Source organism: Talpa europaea, assembly GCF_964194135.1.
Source record: "Talpa europaea genome assembly, chromosome: 4".
Taxonomy (NCBI): domain Eukaryota; kingdom Metazoa; phylum Chordata; class Mammalia; order Eulipotyphla; family Talpidae; genus Talpa; species Talpa europaea.
Window position 1 is genome coordinate 52,838,073 of NC_140070.1, and position 20,854 is coordinate 52,858,926.

The 20,854-nt window shown below is 37.8% G+C and overlaps 2 protein-coding genes across 8 annotated transcripts in view; both read right to left on the reverse strand.

Annotated features, from left to right (window-relative positions):
- Positions 1 to 20,854, reverse strand: part of TFDP2 (transcription factor Dp-2) — a gene marked incomplete at both ends in the record, with an annotated part of 125,723 nt that overhangs the window by 53,232 nt on the left and 51,637 nt on the right. For 3 of the 7 annotated variants that reach the window (XM_084232409.1, XM_084232410.1, XM_084232408.1), the window contains one exon: positions 6,743 to 6,773. The exons of 3 other annotated variants lie outside the window; for them this stretch is intronic. In XM_084232409.1, the coding sequence (XP_084088535.1) occupies positions 6,743 to 6,773 (31 nt within the window). Of the gene's footprint in view, positions 1 to 6,742; positions 6,828 to 20,854 lie in introns of those variants that run through there. One more of the 7 variants, XM_084232413.1, reaches the window with a different exon arrangement.
- On the reverse strand, positions 17,085 to 17,939 carry LOC311170077 (small ribosomal subunit protein eS27-like). The gene has a single exon (XM_084232418.1). The coding sequence runs from the start codon at positions 17,806 to 17,808 to the stop codon at positions 17,554 to 17,556; it is 255 nt and encodes an 84-aa protein (XP_084088544.1). The 5' UTR covers positions 17,809 to 17,939; the 3' UTR covers positions 17,085 to 17,553.

The window sequence follows — 20,854 nt, forward strand, 5'->3', positions numbered from 1 at the left end:
TGAAAAATAACTGGCCCAACAGATGAAAAACACTATAATCATAAATAAAACATGTGGGCCTCCCTGGTGGCACAAAGGGTTAAGCACAGGACTATGAAGCTATCCACAGCCACTGCAGCGCAAGTTTGATTCCCGGCCAACCAGGGAGCTATCCACATGGCACAGCAGACCTCTCCTGTCTCGCCCACTGTTCCCCTCAGCAGTGTACTTCAGTCAGTCTGCCTGTTCTGTTTCCCACTCCATCTCTGGTAAATCCTCTCACCCCGACACCTCTGGCCTGTACCCCAGTTCTTGTGTGCATAAATAAATTTTTAAAATAAATAAATAAATGAAACATGTATAAGTCACTTGTAATTGATCTGAAAAAACAGCACATTCAAATGGAATACCAAAGCTATAAGATAAGTAAAATAGAGCACATCCATGTACACTGTGCACCTCAGAATTATGGGGTAAAGGTAAAAAAATAAAACTTGCAGTTACTGGGACTTCCTTCATTTTTATGTTTGAACACTCTCCAAACTTTATTTAAAAGTTTTCACTCTATTTATAACTAGCTACTAATTACTAGTTACCTACCTGTAACTTGTAACACTGTTAAGTTCTGTTTTGTTGCAAGGTACAAGTTCACCAAAATTCCTAAGATTCAAACTCCAAAAGCCCTCACTATTACTGAACTTTTTAACTTGAATGACTGAACATCACCATAAATGGGACAGGTGAGAAAGAGAATACTATCTCCAAAGTACAATGCTTAAACTGACCTTTTGATCTGGTTCCAAATGGAAATCAAGCATCCTCTGGTGCATAAGAGGGACAGGAGCTTGCAAATGCTCATTCCTACAAGTCACAGGAATGGAAGCCTGTGTGTTTCTGCAGCTGTCAGAACACAGAATTCAAGGTTCCTAATGAACCAGAATCTTTCTATTAACCAAAAGTAAGGATCCTTGAAATGGTCATAACAAACAGTGCAGAAATACCCTATGGGCATACTCCTAAGAGAGTCAATAAATCTTCAGTCAAGTCTTTCCTACATATCTGCAGGATAAAACCTGTTATCTTGGCTTTGATAATCATTTTTACTTGGAGGACACCTTCTAAAAAAATTAGATAGTTCCCTCTTTCTGTGGTGTTCAGAACCATAAATGCTCTGGATTTTCTAATTTGACAAGAGGAAAAAAATGTCTTTTTCCATCTTCCCACATGCCTGAATTTAAACTGGACCTCTTCATTTCCTAAACACCTTAATTCAAGCTCTGATATCTGGAATTGCTTTCATTTAGCTCACTCAGCCTCAAAGCTAAAATTAATGATTTAATCTAGTCTCACTAGGTTTCCTTTGCAGGCCCTTTCCCATTCCCTTTTAACATTTTTAAAATGTCCATTCAAAAAACACTTGCCTCTGCCTCATCTACAGGTTTGAGCCTCCTGGTTTTCAATGCTTCTTTATCTTTAGGTAAAACATCATTTTGTCCTTTTTCTATTACCTTGCTCAGTCAAAGAAACCTTCTAATTTTCTCATTTCTCTTCCACCTGCTTAATCAGAATTTCTATTTTTGGATAATATATCTTCTGATTAATAATTGGGTAAGTTTACCATGTGCCCTTAAACACCTTGGTTCTTCCAAGACTTCAGAGCAATTTTCCCCAAATGTGCCTGGTCATAAGATGCAAAAAGTGGGTAGGAGAAGTAGAAGACTCCCTCTTATTCAAAATACACAAAATAGACACCAGAAGACTTACAAACGAGGAGGGAATGACTATTTTTAAAAAGGCCCTCAGGTGATTCTTATGATCAGGCAAGATTGGGAAAGACTTCAAGTTCTGTTCTTCTCTTTGTTCAAATTAAGAACTCAATGGAGTGTTAAAGTGGACTCTTTCAATGATAGTAACTATCTCTATTGTCATTTTAAAAAGAGAAGGGCCTGAGTGATCTTTATTTCTTCCATCTCCTGTTCTTAAAAGCTGTATCTTTTTAACGTGTAGTCTTTTTCAACCACCACTTTTAGCAACATCACCATAGGCAATACACCCGCCAGATGGCACATAGACACTGTGTGCATGCCTGGTGACAGGGAAGCAGCACATTTTATCTCCTACCAACAGCCACTGAATGGCCAGAGTAGATCAAAGCAGCTGGGTGAAACCACAAGGATCAGAATCTTTGAGTATTAAAATACCCAAGGGCACTTAATTGGCAATCATTCTTACAAAGAAATCTACAATCCCTCTGAGATGGTAATTTGCCCCATAGAATGTTAACAAATAAATCACTTTAAATTTACAGTCAAAAGAGAGATTTTCCTAATATTTATAAAAGGCGGGGATGACTGCTGGCAAATCTAAAATTTTAAATTGGGTTCTTAAAAAAATCTAAAACTTTCCGATTACTTAAATTTAAACAGACAATGAGCCACCCCTGAATTAGCTTCCAAGTAATTCGTCCCCTCAGCAAATAAAAAAGGGGATCAATGTATTCTAAAATACCATATTAAATGGCTCATTCAAAAGTGCAACTTTAACTGAATTCTATTTAACAAGATGTTCCACTTAAGAGCTATTATTAAAACTACATTTTAATCATATTATGAGATCAGGAAACCTTATAGACAGCAATATTAACAAAATCTTTTGTATTAAATCTTCACACCATAAAAGATTTTGCAAACTTTTATAATTTCGCCAGTGTTTACTTTGCATGCATTAAGTGCTCAGTTAGCAGTCTCTTCATTTTTCTTTCAGAAGAACTGCCAAGAGAGTTGCCAACGTCTGCCTGCAAGTGGGCAAAGTGCCAAAAAACAAATGCCCCTGCATATGATCTCCAACTTTAAAGACTCAAAAGTTGATTTGGAAATTGAGTGCTTGAAACTTGGTACAACGAAACAATGCCATTACAAGATAGGTCCTGGATCTATGTAATATACATAGAGCACAATACTCACTGTTTGACCTGCTCCTGAACAGCAATATAAAAGGCAAACCCAGAAAAATACACACATCCAAGCAAATCTTTCCTCCATCTCAGGAATGAGAACAGGAGAGGTTGCCACTGAGTCTAAGTGCACAGTACATAGGGTAGTCAGGATATCTAACTCAACTCTGGGCATTCTGACGTGAACTGTGAATCGGGAAGGACTCAGTTTGTGCTAATGTTCTCATATATAAGGCATGGACTTCACCCTCTGCTTTCAACTTACTGCTCTTTAAATTGGAAGGGTTAACAGGAATTATTGGGCATTCCTGGTGGTGCAGGGGTTAAAGACACAGCGCTATCAAGCTATGGCTAGCCATGCCAGTTCAATCCCTGGCCAGAGAGCCAACCCACATAGCGCAGCAGACCTCTCCTGTGTGGCCTGCTGCTCCCCTCAGCAGTGTATTTCAGTAGATCTGCCTGTTCCACTCCCCACTGTCTCTGATGAATCCTCTCACCCCTGGCAACTCTGGCCTACAGTTCAGTTCTTATATACATAAATAAATAAATATTTTTAAAAAGTATCCATTATTTGTGTGTTATTGCTGGGGATGCCTGCCTTGTTGAGTAACTTATTGCCATGCTATATTTATAATCATTTAAGTGACGCATTTTTGATGACTATCAACACAATCTTTGATGCCGCTATAGTTAGGTATCACATATGGGGCCGCCTACTTTTTTTTTTCAGGGTTGTCTAGTCTATCAAAATGATACAGTCTTTGGTCAAAACCAAAAATTATTACTTTAGGGGCCTCCCTGCTGGCCTAGGGGTTAAGTCTAAGTGCTATCACCACTATGGCCTGAGTTCAATCCCTAGCCAGGGAGCTAGCTCACATGGTACAGCAGACCTCTCCTGTCTCACGGCTGCTCCCCTCAGCAGTGTATTTCAGTAGATCTGCCTGTTCTGTTCCCCACTCTGTCTCTGGTGAATCCTCTCATGCCCCCACACCCCTGGTCTATACTCCAATTCTTCTATGCAAAATAAATAAAGTGTAAAATTCTTACTTCACTCAAACCTATAACTTTTAAATCCATTTTAAACGCCACACACGTTACTTATTTTAGAAAGAGAAACTCAATTGTTAAATATTGCTATTCCTTAAAAAGGCAAAATCAATCACTTCTACAATCTTGATCTTAATTAAAACAATGATCCAAAATGTTTTAAAAATCTCCAAATTCTGTTACTATTATCAGAAGTAAAGAATATCTTCAAGGATACCCACAGATCTAGCTAAGAGCAAGAGAAATTTTAAATAATGTCCTTGAATGTTTATCTTTTTTCCAGTCCTCTCCTAAAATCAATTAAACATTTAAAAACCATTTACTATTTATTTGCCCTATATATAAACGCTGAACTCCATACAGTTCAACGAAATTTTTTGGCTATTAAACATTATTATTACAGTGGCCATGGCAAATATTTAATAAATGCCTAATATGTGGACACTCTGGAGCTCAGAACTTTTTTCATTAGCCAACTTTAAGAAATGCATAAATTCACATTATACAAGAATAGAGAAATTTTCTTTGTGATACTTGTAAAAAGTTTTTACTCATTATGAATTCCACAAATTCAAAAACTTTGTAAAATTCTGATTGTTTTCATTACCTGCACATTACTTCTCAGATCTTTCTACTCTTTCCAGAACATAACTCTCCTTCCATCAGCAGCCAATCTACACTTACTATTAAAGCTTCTTTTTCAGAGGTAAACTGCACACATCATTTCAATAAACCTCAAAATATTTCTCTACATTTCTTATTCAAAGATCGTTTAAAAAAAAGCCACAAGCTTCTCACTGAAGCGAAATGGAAAATGATCGCTATATGTAACTGACATTTTATGTTGCAATTTCATTTTGAGCCTTAGTACCTATTGTGCAATTATAAACTTTTGCAACTAAGTATTCCATACATATCTTTAAAAAGATTAGTTTTTTCCTTATATTCCACATGAATCAGTGACCAATTTTTCCATAATTTAAAAGCAAAGCTAAATGAAAGTTAAAACTTTCTCGTTTCCATTCATAACACCTCATTTTTTGTAGGATGAAAAGGGTTTTTCAAAAGGTGTGCTACTCAGAATAAGGATTCTCAAATTCTGAATACGAAAGAATAAACATTAAATGACTGAGTTTTATTTATTCACTGATTAAGTCAGATTTATGACCGCCTCCCCATTCCAGCTACTGTGAATTTTGAATGAAACAACTTCAATTGTAACAGAAGAAACATCTGTTGCTTTTTTTCACCAGGGCTTTCCTAACTGAAAGAAAGGCTCTCAGCCTGACCTCCTCTCCCACTCCCCCACCCCACCCACACTAAGTTCCTTAAAACTTTTTAAAAGTAAATATATTATTTAATTTTCCCTATCTACTTAAAATGTCATAGTTTACAAGCGTCCACTTTCTTATTAAAGCTCAAAACATGAGCAAACGATATCTAGATCAAAAAACAAGGGATGTGACTGGTAGAATATTAATCCTAAGTAAAATGCAGACTTCAAGAGCATACTTGAAGTGATCAACTTAAGTTGTCACACACTCTGGGCTCCCCCAGCATTGTTTAGAGGTAAGATTTTCTTCACACTATCTAGATTCATATAGGATCTTTCATGCTATATTTTCTTTGCCAATCCAGCGCTAACATAATGGCAGTCACTACCCCAAGCAGACACCAAATGGTGCCACCCACACTCTCACACTGTGCCTCAGAATAAACCATAAAGCAGTGGAATGCACCGGCTCCTTTATGAGCAAACAATGCCTGAGCTTCATTAGAATACAGCTGACATTTTCAAAGCACAAATACTTTTAAGAAAAATGTACTAGGAAAAAAAAAATGGAAACAGCTATAAAAGCTGATTTTTAAAAAAGTGTCAGGTCTAGTCCAAAGACCTCGAGGAAGCATATTTTGCTGTTGACTATTTTAAAGTTTTCATAAAGGGAAAAAATATATAGTTAAGGGCAAAGCTGATTTTATTAACTACAGGAAAGAAATGAAAGTAAAAACTATCATTTGAATTGCACTCACAAGTAATAACCAGAAGGCACCTTTAAAATCATTCATTTCTTCAACTGCTTCCTTATTCTTGAACGAAGAACACTGAGCTAGAGAATTATTTTCACATTTCCACTATTTGCCCAAGTAACAGTGATAAACTAAGCTGACTCTACCCCTCCCCCCCTGCCTACCCCAACCCCCATACCCTGTAGTTTTCCTGTCTGCAATCAGCAAGGACGTCTTGAATTCAGCGAGTGCTCTTGGCTACTTATCAATTTAACACTGCTGCTGTTGAAAAATTACAAAATAAACGCTGTAAAATCTCACCCAGCAGAAAGAAACAAAATGATCTCTCTTACCTGGTCTAAAGAAGCATGCCTCTCACTGCAGTACCAACAACACTCTACAGTCTTTGTTACCATTCAGTGGAAACTTGAGACTGTGTCAGACATAAGCAATCGAGCACAGAAAAGCTCAATTTAAAATACTTCTCAGTAAAACTAAAAAGATGCTCAAGAAAACAGTTCAGTTAAGCAGCTTTCAAAAGACCAGTGAAAACCTCCTGTGCAAGAAAGACACTTCAAAAGAAACTGAAAGTGCATGCCTTAAGGGAGAAGGGGGCCTTTTAATATACAATTTTACTTTCTTATCAGAGGTTTTTTAAAAAGTATGCTTAAAATAAAAGTGTTAAATGCCTAATTCCAAGCCAACATTTTTCTAGAAATCCCTTAAATTTTAGCTAAAAAAACAAATTAAACTTACTCATGAAACCTGCACAATTTGAATTATACATGTCAGGGTATTTGCTGGCTCCACAGCAGTCACAAAGCAGGAGACCTTATTGCATCTTGAAAGCAAAGCAAAACATGAGTTTCAGGGGAAAAAAGGAAAAAACTCTCAAAAAACTGGTCAGGGCTTTTCAACCTGTAATAGCTGTTTTTCTTTTCTGGGAGGGGAAAAAAGTCCTGGTCCTGCCCCCTGAGATAGGAGGCTATGCTTCAATGCCAAAATGAATGACAGGCCCATTTCTGATATCAACAAAGAGCAGCTTAGTTGTACTCGAGGTTTTTTTCACTTTCCCACACAGTTAGAAGTTCTAAATTTTTCAGGTTAGTATCTTTATATCTAGGGTTAAGTACCTTTCTCCATTTTCTCAAGGGAACCCAATAATACTGTCCTAGTTTTTTACATGATTAATTAAAAATACATACATACTCATCCAATTTTTCCTAGGCAGGAAGTTAAACAAAAGAAGTGCTCTTAAGTTCCTTTTCAAATCTTTGCAATATCAGCTCACTGAATGACTAATAATTAATATTAATAAGTTTTTCCTGCATCCTCGTACATAGGAACAAGGAGAAATAAAATGCAGGTGACAAAAATAAGGTAACCGAGATTAGAAAATTTTTAACTAGCTAGATGTAAAAATTATTTTAGTAAAGTACATGTCTCTATTATACAAATTCAAAATAATAAAAACTTCAATCACCAACATATATTTTATTGAATCCCTATTAGGTGTCAAGCATCAGTTGGGGTTCTAGGGATACAGCAGTGAACACAACAGACAAAATATTATAGAAACAAAAATCTCCATCTTTAGTGAATTTATTAGTTTATATCTCAGTTCCCCAAGAGTACCACTCTCCTCAGTAAGGTAACTTTCCTTCTTTGATTAGTTACCACCTAATCTGAAATATTCCCATCTGAAAGTAGATATGCAAACAGCTCCAGGAAGGCAAGGACCTTGTGCTTTGTTCAGCGTTGTCACTTCTCTAGTGTCCATGACAGTGCCTGCTAGACACCAAATAAACATATATTGAATGAAATAGATCAAAAAGAGCTTTTTCCTAGTCAAACTTTTCTTTGCAGACTATGTATCACATATTACACTTAATATGGACACAGATATGTAAAAAGCTGTGATATAGAATAGGGTAAAAAATTAAATTGGGGCCACCCTGGTGGCACAAGGGGTTAAGACGCAGCATTATGAAGCAATCTGCAGCCAATGCAGCACGTGTTCGATCCCCAAACAGGGAGGTGACCCACATGGCGCAGCAGACCTCTCCTGTCTCGCCCACTGCTCCCCTCAGCAGTGTATTTCAGTCAATCCACCTGTTCTGTTCCCGACTCTGTCTCTGGTGAATACTCTCACCCACCCACCCACACCTCTGGCCTGTACCTCTGTGCTTGTATGCATAAATAAATAAATCTTAAAAAAATTAAAATTAAATCTTAAAAATTAAAAATGTCTAAAATTGAAAATATAACCTACATGTCCCAGTATCTTTTCAGATGCTGAATCCTGCTTTCACTAGAAGATGTGAGGTCATTACAATATTTGAGTTAAGGGATCAGTTAAAATTCCATATAGTGAGTTTTTGTGGACAGATTTTCAGAGGAGTTTTGAATAAAAAGAAACTTGGAAAATACACAGCATCCAATTTTGTGTGTTAAATACTTGTATATTTCCATTTATATATTCATATTTGGAAATAATTTTAAACTCCCCATCATTCTTGTCATCACTCTTGGTCACCTTATTAGAAAATAAGCGTACAGCTCCAACCTATCAGATCAGCCAGAAGTGTTCACCTGTGTCACCCGAATCAGGATATTAAGAGAATGATAAAGCCACACCAGTTCTGTTACAGGTTTAAAACAAAAGGAAGACAAACATCCCAAAACTCAGGTACACTCACCAAACTTCCAAATGGCAGAGAATCCCCCACCTTCACCCCTCCAGAAGTGGGCAATTAAACAATTCCAAATTCAAATATAAAATACCTGGAATATTCACGTACTTGATGTATGTTCTAATAATAAATCTAATAGCAGGGCCTCCCCTGTGGCGCAGGCTATTGCACGTGCGCTGTGAAGCTGCCCGCAGCCTTTGCAGTGCTGGTTCGATCCCTGCCGGCTGGCGAGGGTCCCACATGGCGTGTTGAGCCTCTCCTGTCGCGCCCACTGCTCCCCTCAGCAGTGTATTTCATCACTTTGCCTGTTCTGTTCCCCGCTCTGTCTCTGGTGAATCCTCTCACCCTCCAGCACATCCCTGTACCCCCGGTTCTTGTATAACTAAATAAATAAAAATCTTTAAAAAAAAAAAAAAAGGTAGTATTTAAAAAAAAAAAAAAATCTAATAGCAACCCAAGGGCAGGAAGACATGATGACTGAGGTGAAATAATAGATAAAATAAGGTGGTGTCAAAGTAGCATTCTATTTTTCCTGTAGGCACAATTTTTCTTCTTTCTAATCATCATTCTTTCTTTCAACAAAAACTTACTGAGTACCTCTAACATATCAGGCACTGAGTTAGGCAGTAAACTGACCTGTTTCCTATTGTGTACTACATAAGTCTCACCTTTCGCCTTTCTCTATTCTTCCATATATTTCCTTCTTCCTGTTTGCCTTTCTTGCCAGTGACCTCTCTCTTGTGCTAAATTCTTTACTCACACTGCCCTCAATCTACTCCCAAGACGCTCTTGGGGGCAGCATAATCGCTACCATCTGTCTTCCTCGATGCACTCTAGGGATTCATGAGTCTTCCCACTGGCATAAATAAATGCATCTTATGTAGATCCTCTCAAACAATTTCTCCTTACTCTTACATAGAAAATCCAGTGAAACAACATATTATTTATAACAATTATCTAGAAACCCCAAAAGGGGTTAGGCATTCTATGCCCAGGTTTATAAGTTAATTTACTTGGACTGGAGTCGGCAAGTTGACCAAAAGTTAACTACAGTTTTATAGATGTATTTATGATGCTATAGGCAGAAATGCCATTTTACAGCACAATGATAGCTTTTTACTTTCTTGCCCCATTCCCATATCTGCCAACTATAACTAGCCACCAGATTCATATAATGGGGAAATGGAAATTAGCTAAATTGTTCCCACACTTAATCACATTTCAAGCAAAATACCTATTTTTCCTGAAGAGGACCACACCTCTTTCTATCTTTTAAACAGACATTTTCCAAGGTTCTGTACTTGATACTACTTTCTTAAGACTTACACTCGTGCATCAGTCAACAGTAACCATTTCTGTGGTTTTTATCACCTCTATATAGATGGCTACAGAAATGTGTATCTCTAGGCTTCTCTGTTCTCTGCTCGAAACTTTTTTTTTTTTAAATTTTTGTATAGAAGAACTGGGGTGTAGACCAGAGGTGTGGGGGCTAAGAGGACTCACCAGAGACAGAGTGGGTAATGGAACAGGCAGATCTACAAAAATGCACTGTTAAGGGGAGCAGTGGGCAAGACAGGAGAGGTCTGCCATGCCATGTGGTTAGCTCCCTGGCCGGGGATCTGACTCATACCGCAGTGGCTGGTGATAGCTCTATAGTGCTGTGACTTAACCCCTGTGCCACCAGTGAGGCCCACATATGGCTACTTAAAATTGCTTAATGCAATAATAAAATTAAAGCCTCAATTTTGCAGTTACACTTAACACACGTTAAGTCTTCTATAGCCCATGTGGCCAAAGCTATTGTACTGATCAGGGCATATATACAACATTTCCATCATAACAGAAACTTCTATTAAATATCTCTGGTCTAAACTACTAAAGAAAGTAGCCTAACTTAATCTCAACCTGGCTCCAAGCTACCACCTTTCCATCCTATCAACTACTCAAATCCTTGTGCATACTTTAGTCACAAATGAATTTAGTGGAGCCCGAAGTTTCAAGTGGCAGGCGTTACAGGATGAGGTAGGCTTATGCCAGTATTTCTCAGAAGTTATCTCTGGGAGGGATAGGAACCAAAGATGCCAGAAGGGCAGAAGTAGCTCATTAAAGTCCTCACAGGTTAGGAAGCGATGGAACTTTAGACATATGATTGTAGTCTCAGAGAAGGAATTTGGTACAGTGGTGAGAGCATGAACCTTGGAAACAGAACACTTCAGGTATTTGTTTAGTAAGAGACAGAAATATTCAACTCAAACTAATCTGATTTGAGAAGAAATTAGTTGGCTCAGCTGCCTCACAGAGTGCAAGGAAGGGTGAGATAACCAAACTAGAAGGGTCAGGATGCAGCTAGGTCTCATGAACTCGAAGGTTGTCAGGGCTGTGTCTGTCTGTATGACTCAGTTCCTCTGTTACTTGCCTCTGATTTTCTCTATGTCAGCATTATTTTCTTTAACTGTAGATCAGCATTCTTCACAATGTTGGAAACATGGTCTTTGATGTGTCGCTAGCTTTTCATTTTACATGGGCCATTAACCCTGCTCATCCTAGGCCTTAAAATACCAGGAAGACACGCATTGGCTGAACTTGGGTCAGGTTCTTGTCCTGGCCAATGAAATGTCAAAAGGATAAGATGTAGAGCAATCAATCATGGTTAGAAGGACATAATCATGTAAAAATCATAATCATGTAGACAGATGAAGCGAGATTGGTGAAGGAACTTCTAGGCATCCCTGAGATGGGATCGCTAGCTGAGCTATTCTCAACAAGTCAGTTAAATACAAGAGAGTGAGTAATTTGCCATAAGTCTAGTAAGAGTCGAATTTTAGCTTTAGGTATTCCAACGGTAATAACTGTACTCTGATCACTACAATATTCCTAAAAATTCAAGGGGCTTTGCAGGGGGCGGAGGTACTTGTTATATCCCTCTTTACCTCATTTACCTCTTTAAGGCCACAATGTCCACTCTGTGATAAAATCCTCCTTAAGCAGCAAGGACTCTGGTTTTCATACTTATTTCCCTGTTCAGAAATTTGTATTTTTCCCTCTCTGCTGAGTTCATCTTGACATTTAAAATGCAGAGATCTGCCCTTTGGACGGATGCCAAACTAAAAGCATCCTCCTTTCCATTTCTCCTTAACCACCTAATTTTTCAGTAACTGTGATGTCCATAGCCACTATCTTACCCTCTCAACAACTATTAATTATTATACATTTCAATTTTCCAGAAACGTGCCATCTACCTCTTAAATGATAACTACCATGCAAGGCACCAGGGATATAAAAATAAATGTCATGGTCCTTATCCTCAAAAAAACAACTCAGTCTGGCTCTTCTCCAGCTGTTCAAATGAAACTGCACTGTCTGAAGCAGACAGTGAGCTCTACCTTGAAATCCAGTAATGGATGCTTATTGCCCCTGGCCTTGTTCTATTTGACCTTGTTGATCTTACAAATTGCATCTTCTTACTGCCATTGCAATTATTCTCTCTTGGCTTTTGCAAAGATCATTTCCTTTCTATTTTACCCCTACCTTTCTGGGCTGATTACATGTATTCTAAATGGCACAACCATGGACCTTCATTCTTGCTATATTTTTGCTTTAGAAGGTGACCAGTGACATAATTTATTATCCAAACCAGATTAACCATTGAGGGTGTTGGGGGCACACACTATTAATAGTTATGATGGAATACAAATGAAGCTGTTTGGATTAGCTGGAACATCTTGATTCCTGCTTAAAAACCTTCAGTGTTTCCTGTTTCCAAATCTTTAAGCAAGGCATACAAAAATCTATTTAGAACTAACCATCTCTTACAGCTTCAATGTGTACTTTTCTATGGCTGACTCCCAAACCTACCTTAAAACCTATTTTTACTCGGATCTCAGAGTAGACTGAGATTATGTCCAGCAGAGAGACTCATTTGAATTTCTCCCCTACCCAACAGCAACCTTGTTACTTCCACTCTCACCCCCTTGTCACCGGGGCCCAGAAACTACTCAGAATCTCGATATTCAGACAAGAAAATGGAGGATTATCAGTATCAAATAATTTGTACAACTGCTACTAAGTGAACTATGATTCTGATCCAGTTCTTTTTTTTTTTTAAAGATTTATTTATTTATGCATTTAAGAACTGGGGTGTAGACCAGAGGTGCGGGGAGTGAGAGGACTCACCAAAGAGAGTGGGGGAGCAGAACAGGCAGATCTACTGAAATACACTGCAGAGGGGAGCAGTGGGCAAGTCAGGAGAGGTCTGCTGTGCCATGCGGGTAGCTCCCTGACTGGGGATGGAACTTGTGCTGCAGTGGCTGGCAATAACTTGACAGCACTGTGTCTTCAACCCCTGCACCACCAGGGAGGCCCCAAATCCAGTTCTTACCTTCTCAAAGACCACACACAGAATGACTATGGAACTAATAATAGCTATAAATTCAATAAGTAGATATAATCAAAGGGCTTACTGGAAACTAATATAGTTCTTTGTGTCATATATTCATTAGTGCCAAAGAAAATCTTCTAAACAAGGGAAAACGAATGCAAAGAAAATCATTTCAGTCACCTACCAGAAAACCCTTTCATGGTTCCCTCATCAAACAGGTCATAGTAGGCTCTTAATGAGAGCCAAGTTGCTTCTTTAGGCTCATCTCTCACAGTCCCAGGTGCATGAATTATTTACTGTTCTCTAGGCTTTACTGTCCACACTGATCATAGACTGTTAAGTTCTCAATACCCTTTACCTATTAAACTATAAAACTATAAAATGTTATCTCCTAGTGAAGATATTTCCAATTCTCTGAAGCAGACCTGGTTCTATTTTAAATTCCCACAGCATGATGAACACATATTATATTCATCATATTCTTTTGTAATTTACATGCCTTTGACTTTCAATAGTGTGTAAATTCCTCCACAACAGTTTTCTGGCTCTCCAGGCCCCCTTAGTATCCCCCTTACTGTGTAGAAAACCATGTAGAAGACAAACAACAGCTATTAAATAAATGTATGAACAAGTGCCCTTTATTGATCAAATACCTTAAGTAGCTACCCATCCATTAAAGGAACTCTACTGACTAGAAATATTTTGAGCTACTTTGGCCTGACTTCCCAGCTCTTAATGACCAGACACAGGTGAATTTTTATAACTAACACTTTTCCATTACTAATTACCAGCAACTAGCTACTGTTTCTATTAATAACCTATATTTTTCTGTAATGTCTTCTCAAACATACTAAAGATATCCCTGCAGTACTGTCTTAAATGCTCATGTATAGAAGAGAAATCTGGAAAGACGAAGGAAGAGTAGGGAACACCAGGAATCTGTGTCCCCACCAAGACAAATGTACTGACAGGGTCTGTCTGATGTAACCATTTTGGAACTCTAGAATCTCCCGAAGAACTGCAAATTCCAGGGGAAGACTTGGATAGTATATGCAGTTAATTTTTACTCAATTCAGAGTTGGTAGCAGTACTGCTATTTATTCCTTAAACCCAGTCACATGAAAGGCAACTGTGTACATATTTCCACATAGTACTTGGGAATAAAGGTTGGCAAAAAGGACCCTGTCCTCCAAACCATGAACAATCTATGCTCTGATTGGGGATTGCTGCTTCTGGTGACAGAGGTGTAGACAAAGGGATGGGAAACCACTGATGTTGTACCACTCCCCCTTGTTGCAAATTTCCCCTCCCTCTCTGGTTGTAGTGACTTACAGTATATTCAATAGTCTGGCAACTTTCACCTCCTTCATTTTTCTCTTTTCAATCTTTTGGGAGCCAGGCATTAAGGACTTGGACATTAAAAATATTCCATACATGGGTAAAACTAAAAGAGACCACATATATCTGGGGAAAGGCTCAGAAAAGATCTTGAAATACCTTAAATTTACACCTCAGGTTAATCCTTGGCAGTCTAAGATAATTAAAATTACAAACAAAAAAAGGGGACAAGGGCTTCCCCTGGTGGCGCAGAAGGTGAGCGCTGGGTTGCGAGGCTGCCCGCAGCCTCTGCAGCGCCAGTTCGATCCCCGGCCACCAGCGAGGGTCCCACAAAAAAAAAAAGGGGAGCAAAAGCAGCAAATTCTACATTAGAGTCAAATGTTTAGTTTTCAAACTAAATTACAAAAAAAAAAAAACACAAGATATGCAAATAATACAACCATTTCAAAGGGAAAAAAATAGAACAACTAAAATTATTCTTGAAAAAGACCCAATGACAGATACATTACACAAAAAATTTAAAACAGTGCTCTTTAAAATCCTCAAAGAAATAAAGGAAAATGTGGAAAGAGTTAAGAAAATGATATATAGACAAATGGCAATAACAGCAAAAAGCTTAAAAATAACAAAAAAAAATTCTAGAGTTGAAAAGTAAAATAACTGAAATGAAAACTTCACTGGAGTGATTCAAAGGCAGATTGAGCAGAAAGAAAGAATAAGTGAGCTTAGAGACAGACAGCAAGAGTTATTGAATCTATGGGACAGAAAGAAAATAAAGACTGAAGCAAAGTGAACAGAGGCTAGGGACCCATGTGACACTTAAGTCCACTATCAAGTGGACTACATATGCATGGTAGTACTCCCAGAAGACAGAAAGGGGAGAAGAGAATATTTGAAGAAATTAAGGTTGACAGCTTCCCAAATGTAATGAAAGACATGACTATAAATATCCAAGATCAACAGATTCCAAGTAAGATAAACTCAAAGAGAGCTAGCTACACAAAGACACATTATAATTAAGCCTCCAAAAGACAAAGAGATGATTTGAAAGCAGCAAGTGATAGTCTGTCAGACAGAAATCATATATCTGATCCAGAATATATAAAGAGCTCCTAAAACCCAACAACTTCAAAGATCAAACAAATCCATTCAAAAAATGGACAAGGACATGAATAGACATTTCTCCAATGAAAATACTCAAGTGACTAAAACAAGTACATGAAAAGATGCCCAACATCACCAATCATTAGGGAAATGCAGATCAAAACTACAATGAGATATCATTTCATACTTATTATAATTACTATCATTTAAAAAGCAGAAAACAAGTTGGTGAGGACTTGGAACACATGTGCATGGTTGGCAGGAAGATAAAATGGTACAGATGTTAAAGAAATTGGAAAGTCAATTCTTCAAAATGTTAAAAAATAGAATTTATCATATTGTTCTACTGGGTCAATTATACCTGTAGGTATATACACAAAAGATCTGAAAGCTTGGTCTCAGAGATATTTGTACTGTCTTGTTTGTAAAAGCACTGTTTGCAATAGCTACAAAACAGAAGCAACCTACATGTCCACTGATGGATGAATGAAGGATAAGCAAAATGTGGTATATACAAAAGAATATCACTCAGCCTTAAAGAGAAAGGAAATTCTGACATATGCTACAACATGAATGAACTGCAAGTACATTACACTGTGTGAAACAAGTTGGTTACAAGAAGACAAATGCTGTATTATTCTGCTTATATGAGAAATTTAAGAGTAGTGAATATCACTGAGAACAAAGAAAAATGGCTCATTCCTATGATACTTTTGCATACTGTACTCTTTTGCTTTTTAAATTTTTTCCTTACTTTCTGGTACTACAAGATATCCAGGTTCATCTTGTATATTCCCTATACCAAACTTCAATTGGCTATTTTTTCTAGGGAGCCTTGGATTCTTTTTTTTTTTTAAGATTTATTCATTCATTCATTCATTCATTCATTCATTCAAGCACTGGGTATAGTCAGAAGCGCGGGAGGGTGAGAGAATTCACCAGAGCCAGAGCAGGGAACAGAACAGGCAGACTGACGAAATACACTGCTGAGGGGAGCAGCAGGCATGGCAGGAGAGGTGTGCATGCCATGTGGGACCCTTGTTGGTGGCCGGGGATCGAACGGACGCTGCAGAGACTGCGGGCAGCTTCGCAGCCCAGCACTCAACCGCTGCGCCACCAGGGGAGGCCCGCCATGGATTCTTTTATTGGAGAAAAGTATTAGAAATCTGGGTGGTGAATGATATTATTGTTTTTTAAAAAATGTGAATAAGACTTGATAATTTTTATCTGTTCTGGAAAGAACTGTCAACTTGAAATATTTACTTTTCCAGGAATATGGGATGACTTTCATTGATTTAATTCTTTCATGTTTCTTAGGACATAATTAAAAATTTGCATTTACTGTCTGTATATCCTGGTAAAAACAATTGTCTGTCACTTGATATTTCCTCCATCTACTAAAGTGAATCCTCTAAACCTCACAAAGTGTCCATCAACCCACCAGGGTTTCTGTGATCCTTCAGAGTGATCCTCAGCTGTGGCTGCACATTAGGATCAACTGGGACACTTACGAACCTCATGTCCCACTCACATCTGAATCAACGCCACAGGAATCTCTGAGGAGGGACCATTGTTCAAGGTCTCAGGTGATTCCAATGTGTATCTAAGTTAGAGAACTGCCTCCTTAGTCCTTCATCTGGCCTCTTTATTATTTTTTTAAAGATTTATTTATTTATTTATACAAGAACTGGGGAACAGGCCAGATGCGTGGGAAGGTGAGAGGATTCACCAGAGACAGAGTGGGGAACAGAACAGGCAGACTGATGAAATACACTGCTGAGGGGAGCAGCGAAAGACACAGGAGAGGTCTGCTGCGCCATGTGGGACCCTCGCCGGCTGGCCGGGAGAGAACCGGTGCTGCAGAGGCTGCGGACAGCTTCATAGTGCAGCACTCAACCACCTGTGCCACCAGGGGAGGCCCTATCTGGCCTCTTTAATTTTTTTTTTTAAATTTATTTTATTTTTTTAATTTATTTTAATTTATTTTTTATTTATTTTTTATCCAAAACTTGTTTATTAGGATGGTTTCTCGTTCATCTTGATTCAGGGTGCTTTTAGTGCTGCTTCCATCTGAAGGAGTATCCTTCTGTAAGCCTTGCTTTTCCTCCTGTAGGCTGGCAGAGGACAGTGGAGCAGCCAACACACAATACCAACATTTGTGCCTGGCTAAAGACGGTGATGATTTTATAGCATCCTGGGCATTTCACATCCATGAAACAGGAATTGGGGCTCTGCATCAGGTGCTTCTTCTTGTGTTTCCTCTTCTCCTCTTCTGGAGAGGGATGAAGGAGATCATTTGCGAGAGGCATGTTCTCGTGTGGAGGTCGTCACCGCCGGAAAGGCCCTATCTGGCCTCTTTAAAACTTATTTCCAGTAAGGATTGCTGAGTAATGATGCCTCTACTAGGCACAGATAATCTCCCCTCCCCTCTGCAGAAACACCTAGGCGTCCCTAAAATGCCAAAGCTTCAAGTTTTGCCCTATAAGAGAGAGACATAAACAGCACTGCTGTGCTATTTAAACTATATTCTGCTTAAGCTATATTTTAATAGATAATTGTTTTGTTGCTTTCATAAACTGTAAATGACCCTTTTCTTACAGAATTCACATGACTTAAGTAAGTCTAGCTATAACAAACCTTAGTGACTACCCCTTGCAATATTCAGAATCATTTCCTCTCACTAAAGACCAAGATTTTTCTTAAAGGTTCAATTTCTTTCTTTCCCTGAGGTACACCAAACATAATGAATCACAGCCAAATTAAAAACCAAACTCAGCTCAACTCTTGGCTAATTGATTCAATCCTGTAGACAAGTGACCCACCAGAATAATGAAGTATGCCCATTTCCAGGTATAAATACAATTTACTTCAGTGTCTACTGTTTTATATAAGTCTGGCATTACATTAAAAATTATAAGACACAAAAGAGGGGGTAAAAAGCAAAACAAAACACTCTAAGAGGTAAAGCAATTAACCAGACTGATATATGAACCAGATGTTGGAAATTTAGACAGGGGCTTAAAGTAAGTATCTCAATTTTCTCATCATTGGAGGGGAAGAAATTTCTTTCCTATCTTGAATCATTTTAAAAGATACCTACGAGTCTAAACCAAAACATTAACAATGTATTACAGGGTTTGTAACTATGCAAAAATAAAAGGTATGCTTAAAAATGCACAAAAGCTAGCAGTGAAGAAATGAAAAATATGTATGGTATGACATTATTTGAAAGTAGACTGTGATAAAAGCTATACACTATACACCCTAGAGCAAACACCAAAGATAAAATCAAAAGGAATAACAAATAAGCAAAGATAAATGTAAATAAAATGGGATCACACAAAAAAATATTCATATTCCAAATAAATCAAGAAAAAGAAAGAAAAGGAAGACCAAACAGATGGGACATATAGGAAAAAACTAGCAATGTGGCAGATTTAAATCCAATCACATCAACAATACACTAATGTAATTATCAAAAGACCTGAATTAAAAACCAGGATCCTCAGAACAAACAATCCTGCCAGGAATAAAGACAGATAAACAATAATGAAAGAAAATACCACAAACAAAATAACACTTAACAATTCCAAACTGCTAATTGGCAGATACTATCCAAAAGAATCCATAAAAAGGTTACCAAGAGTAAGTTTAGCAAGTTTAGTAAGTTTAGCAAGGAAGCAGGGCCCAAAACATGTAATATATGAAAAACACTAAAAAAGAGTGAACTTTACTGCATGCAAAAATCTGTGGGTAAATCTGACTTTAAACACAAAACAGAAAACCAAGGAGGTGCAGCAGACCTTGTTTTGTTCCTGTTTTAAATGGGAACATGTTCCTAATGGAGATGTATTAAACTTAGTATTGGCTAAAAACTTAAAGATAACTATATATAAAAGTATCTTAATTACTAGTTCATCAGATTTTTTTAAGTGCCCAAATATTTTTAAATGTAACCTAAAAGTATTCCAGACAAAAATATGTTTTCCTCTTATCTATTTAAATTGGTAACTTCTTAATATTAAATCAACCATCTTCACTCTCTTGAGCCAAATTCTGCTCAGGTCATGGTTTATAGCTCTTGTAATATGCTATTTTCTAATACCTTGTTTTTTTGTTTCTATAGTTATTGGTTCAAGACTTCTTATATTTTTATTACCCAAGTGAAATCAGTTTTGTTCCAAGAATTGGGACGCTTTTGGTTTTATACTCTGAATGTTTTATTGCCTGAATTATCTATTCACAGAAACAGGAAAAAGCTTGCCCATAAACTGTCAAGAGTAGAGTCTTTTTTAAAGTGATGCTTTGAATCAGACTCCCAGACTTCAAACTATACTACAAAGCCATAATCATCAAAACCGCATGGTATTGGAACAAGAACAGACATACAGACCAATGGAATCGAATAGAAAATCCAGAAATAAACCCACAGGTTTATGGTCAACTAATCTTTGACAAAGGAGCAAAGACTATGCATTGGAGCAAAGAAAGTTTGTTCAATAAATGGTGCTGGGAAAACTGGGTCGCTACATGCAAAAGAATGAAGCTTGACCACCACCTCACACCATACACAAAAATCAACTCAAAATGGATTAAAGAACTAGACATAAGACCTGAAACCATAAAATATATAGAAGGAAATATAGGCGAAACACTACGTGATTTGCACATCAAAGACATCTTTACAGACACATCACCCAAAGCAGTGATAGTGAAGGCAAAGATAAACAGCTGGGACTATATCAAATTAAAGAGCTTTTGCACAGCAAAAGAGACAATAACAAAAACAAAGAGAAACCCCACCAACTGGGAGAACATTTTTGCACCCAACACTAATGATAAAGGACTGATCACAAAAATCTGCAAAGAGCTGATGAGTCTCAACAACAACAAAGAAAATAATCCAGTCAAAAAATGGGCAGAAGAGCTTAAAAGAAACTTCTCTGAAGAGGAAATGCAAATGGCCAACAGGCATATGAAAAAATGTTCAACATCACTTGTCATCAGGGAAATGCAAATCAAAACTACCATGAGATACCATCTTACACCAGTGAGAATGGCACATATTAAAAAAACTAGCAACAACAAATGTTGGCGAGGGTGTGGAGAAAAAGGAACTCTTCTGCACTGTTGGTGGGAGTGCAAACTGGTCCAACCACTGTGGAAAGCTGTGTGGAGATTTCTGGACCTACTAAACATAGAGCTTCCATATGACCCAGCAATTCCACTCCTAGGTATTTACCCAAAGGACACAGAAACATCAATTCCAAAGAACACCTGCACCCCTATGTTTATAGCAGCACTGTTTACAATAGCTAAGCTTTGGAAACAACCCAAATGCCCAAAAATAGATGA

Bases quoted from the DNA above. Each gene is read 5' to 3' on its own strand.
- LOC311170077 (XM_084232418.1), bottom strand. From the start codon at position 17,808: ATGCCTCTCGCAAATGATCTCCTTCATCCCTCTCCAGAAGAGGAGAAG.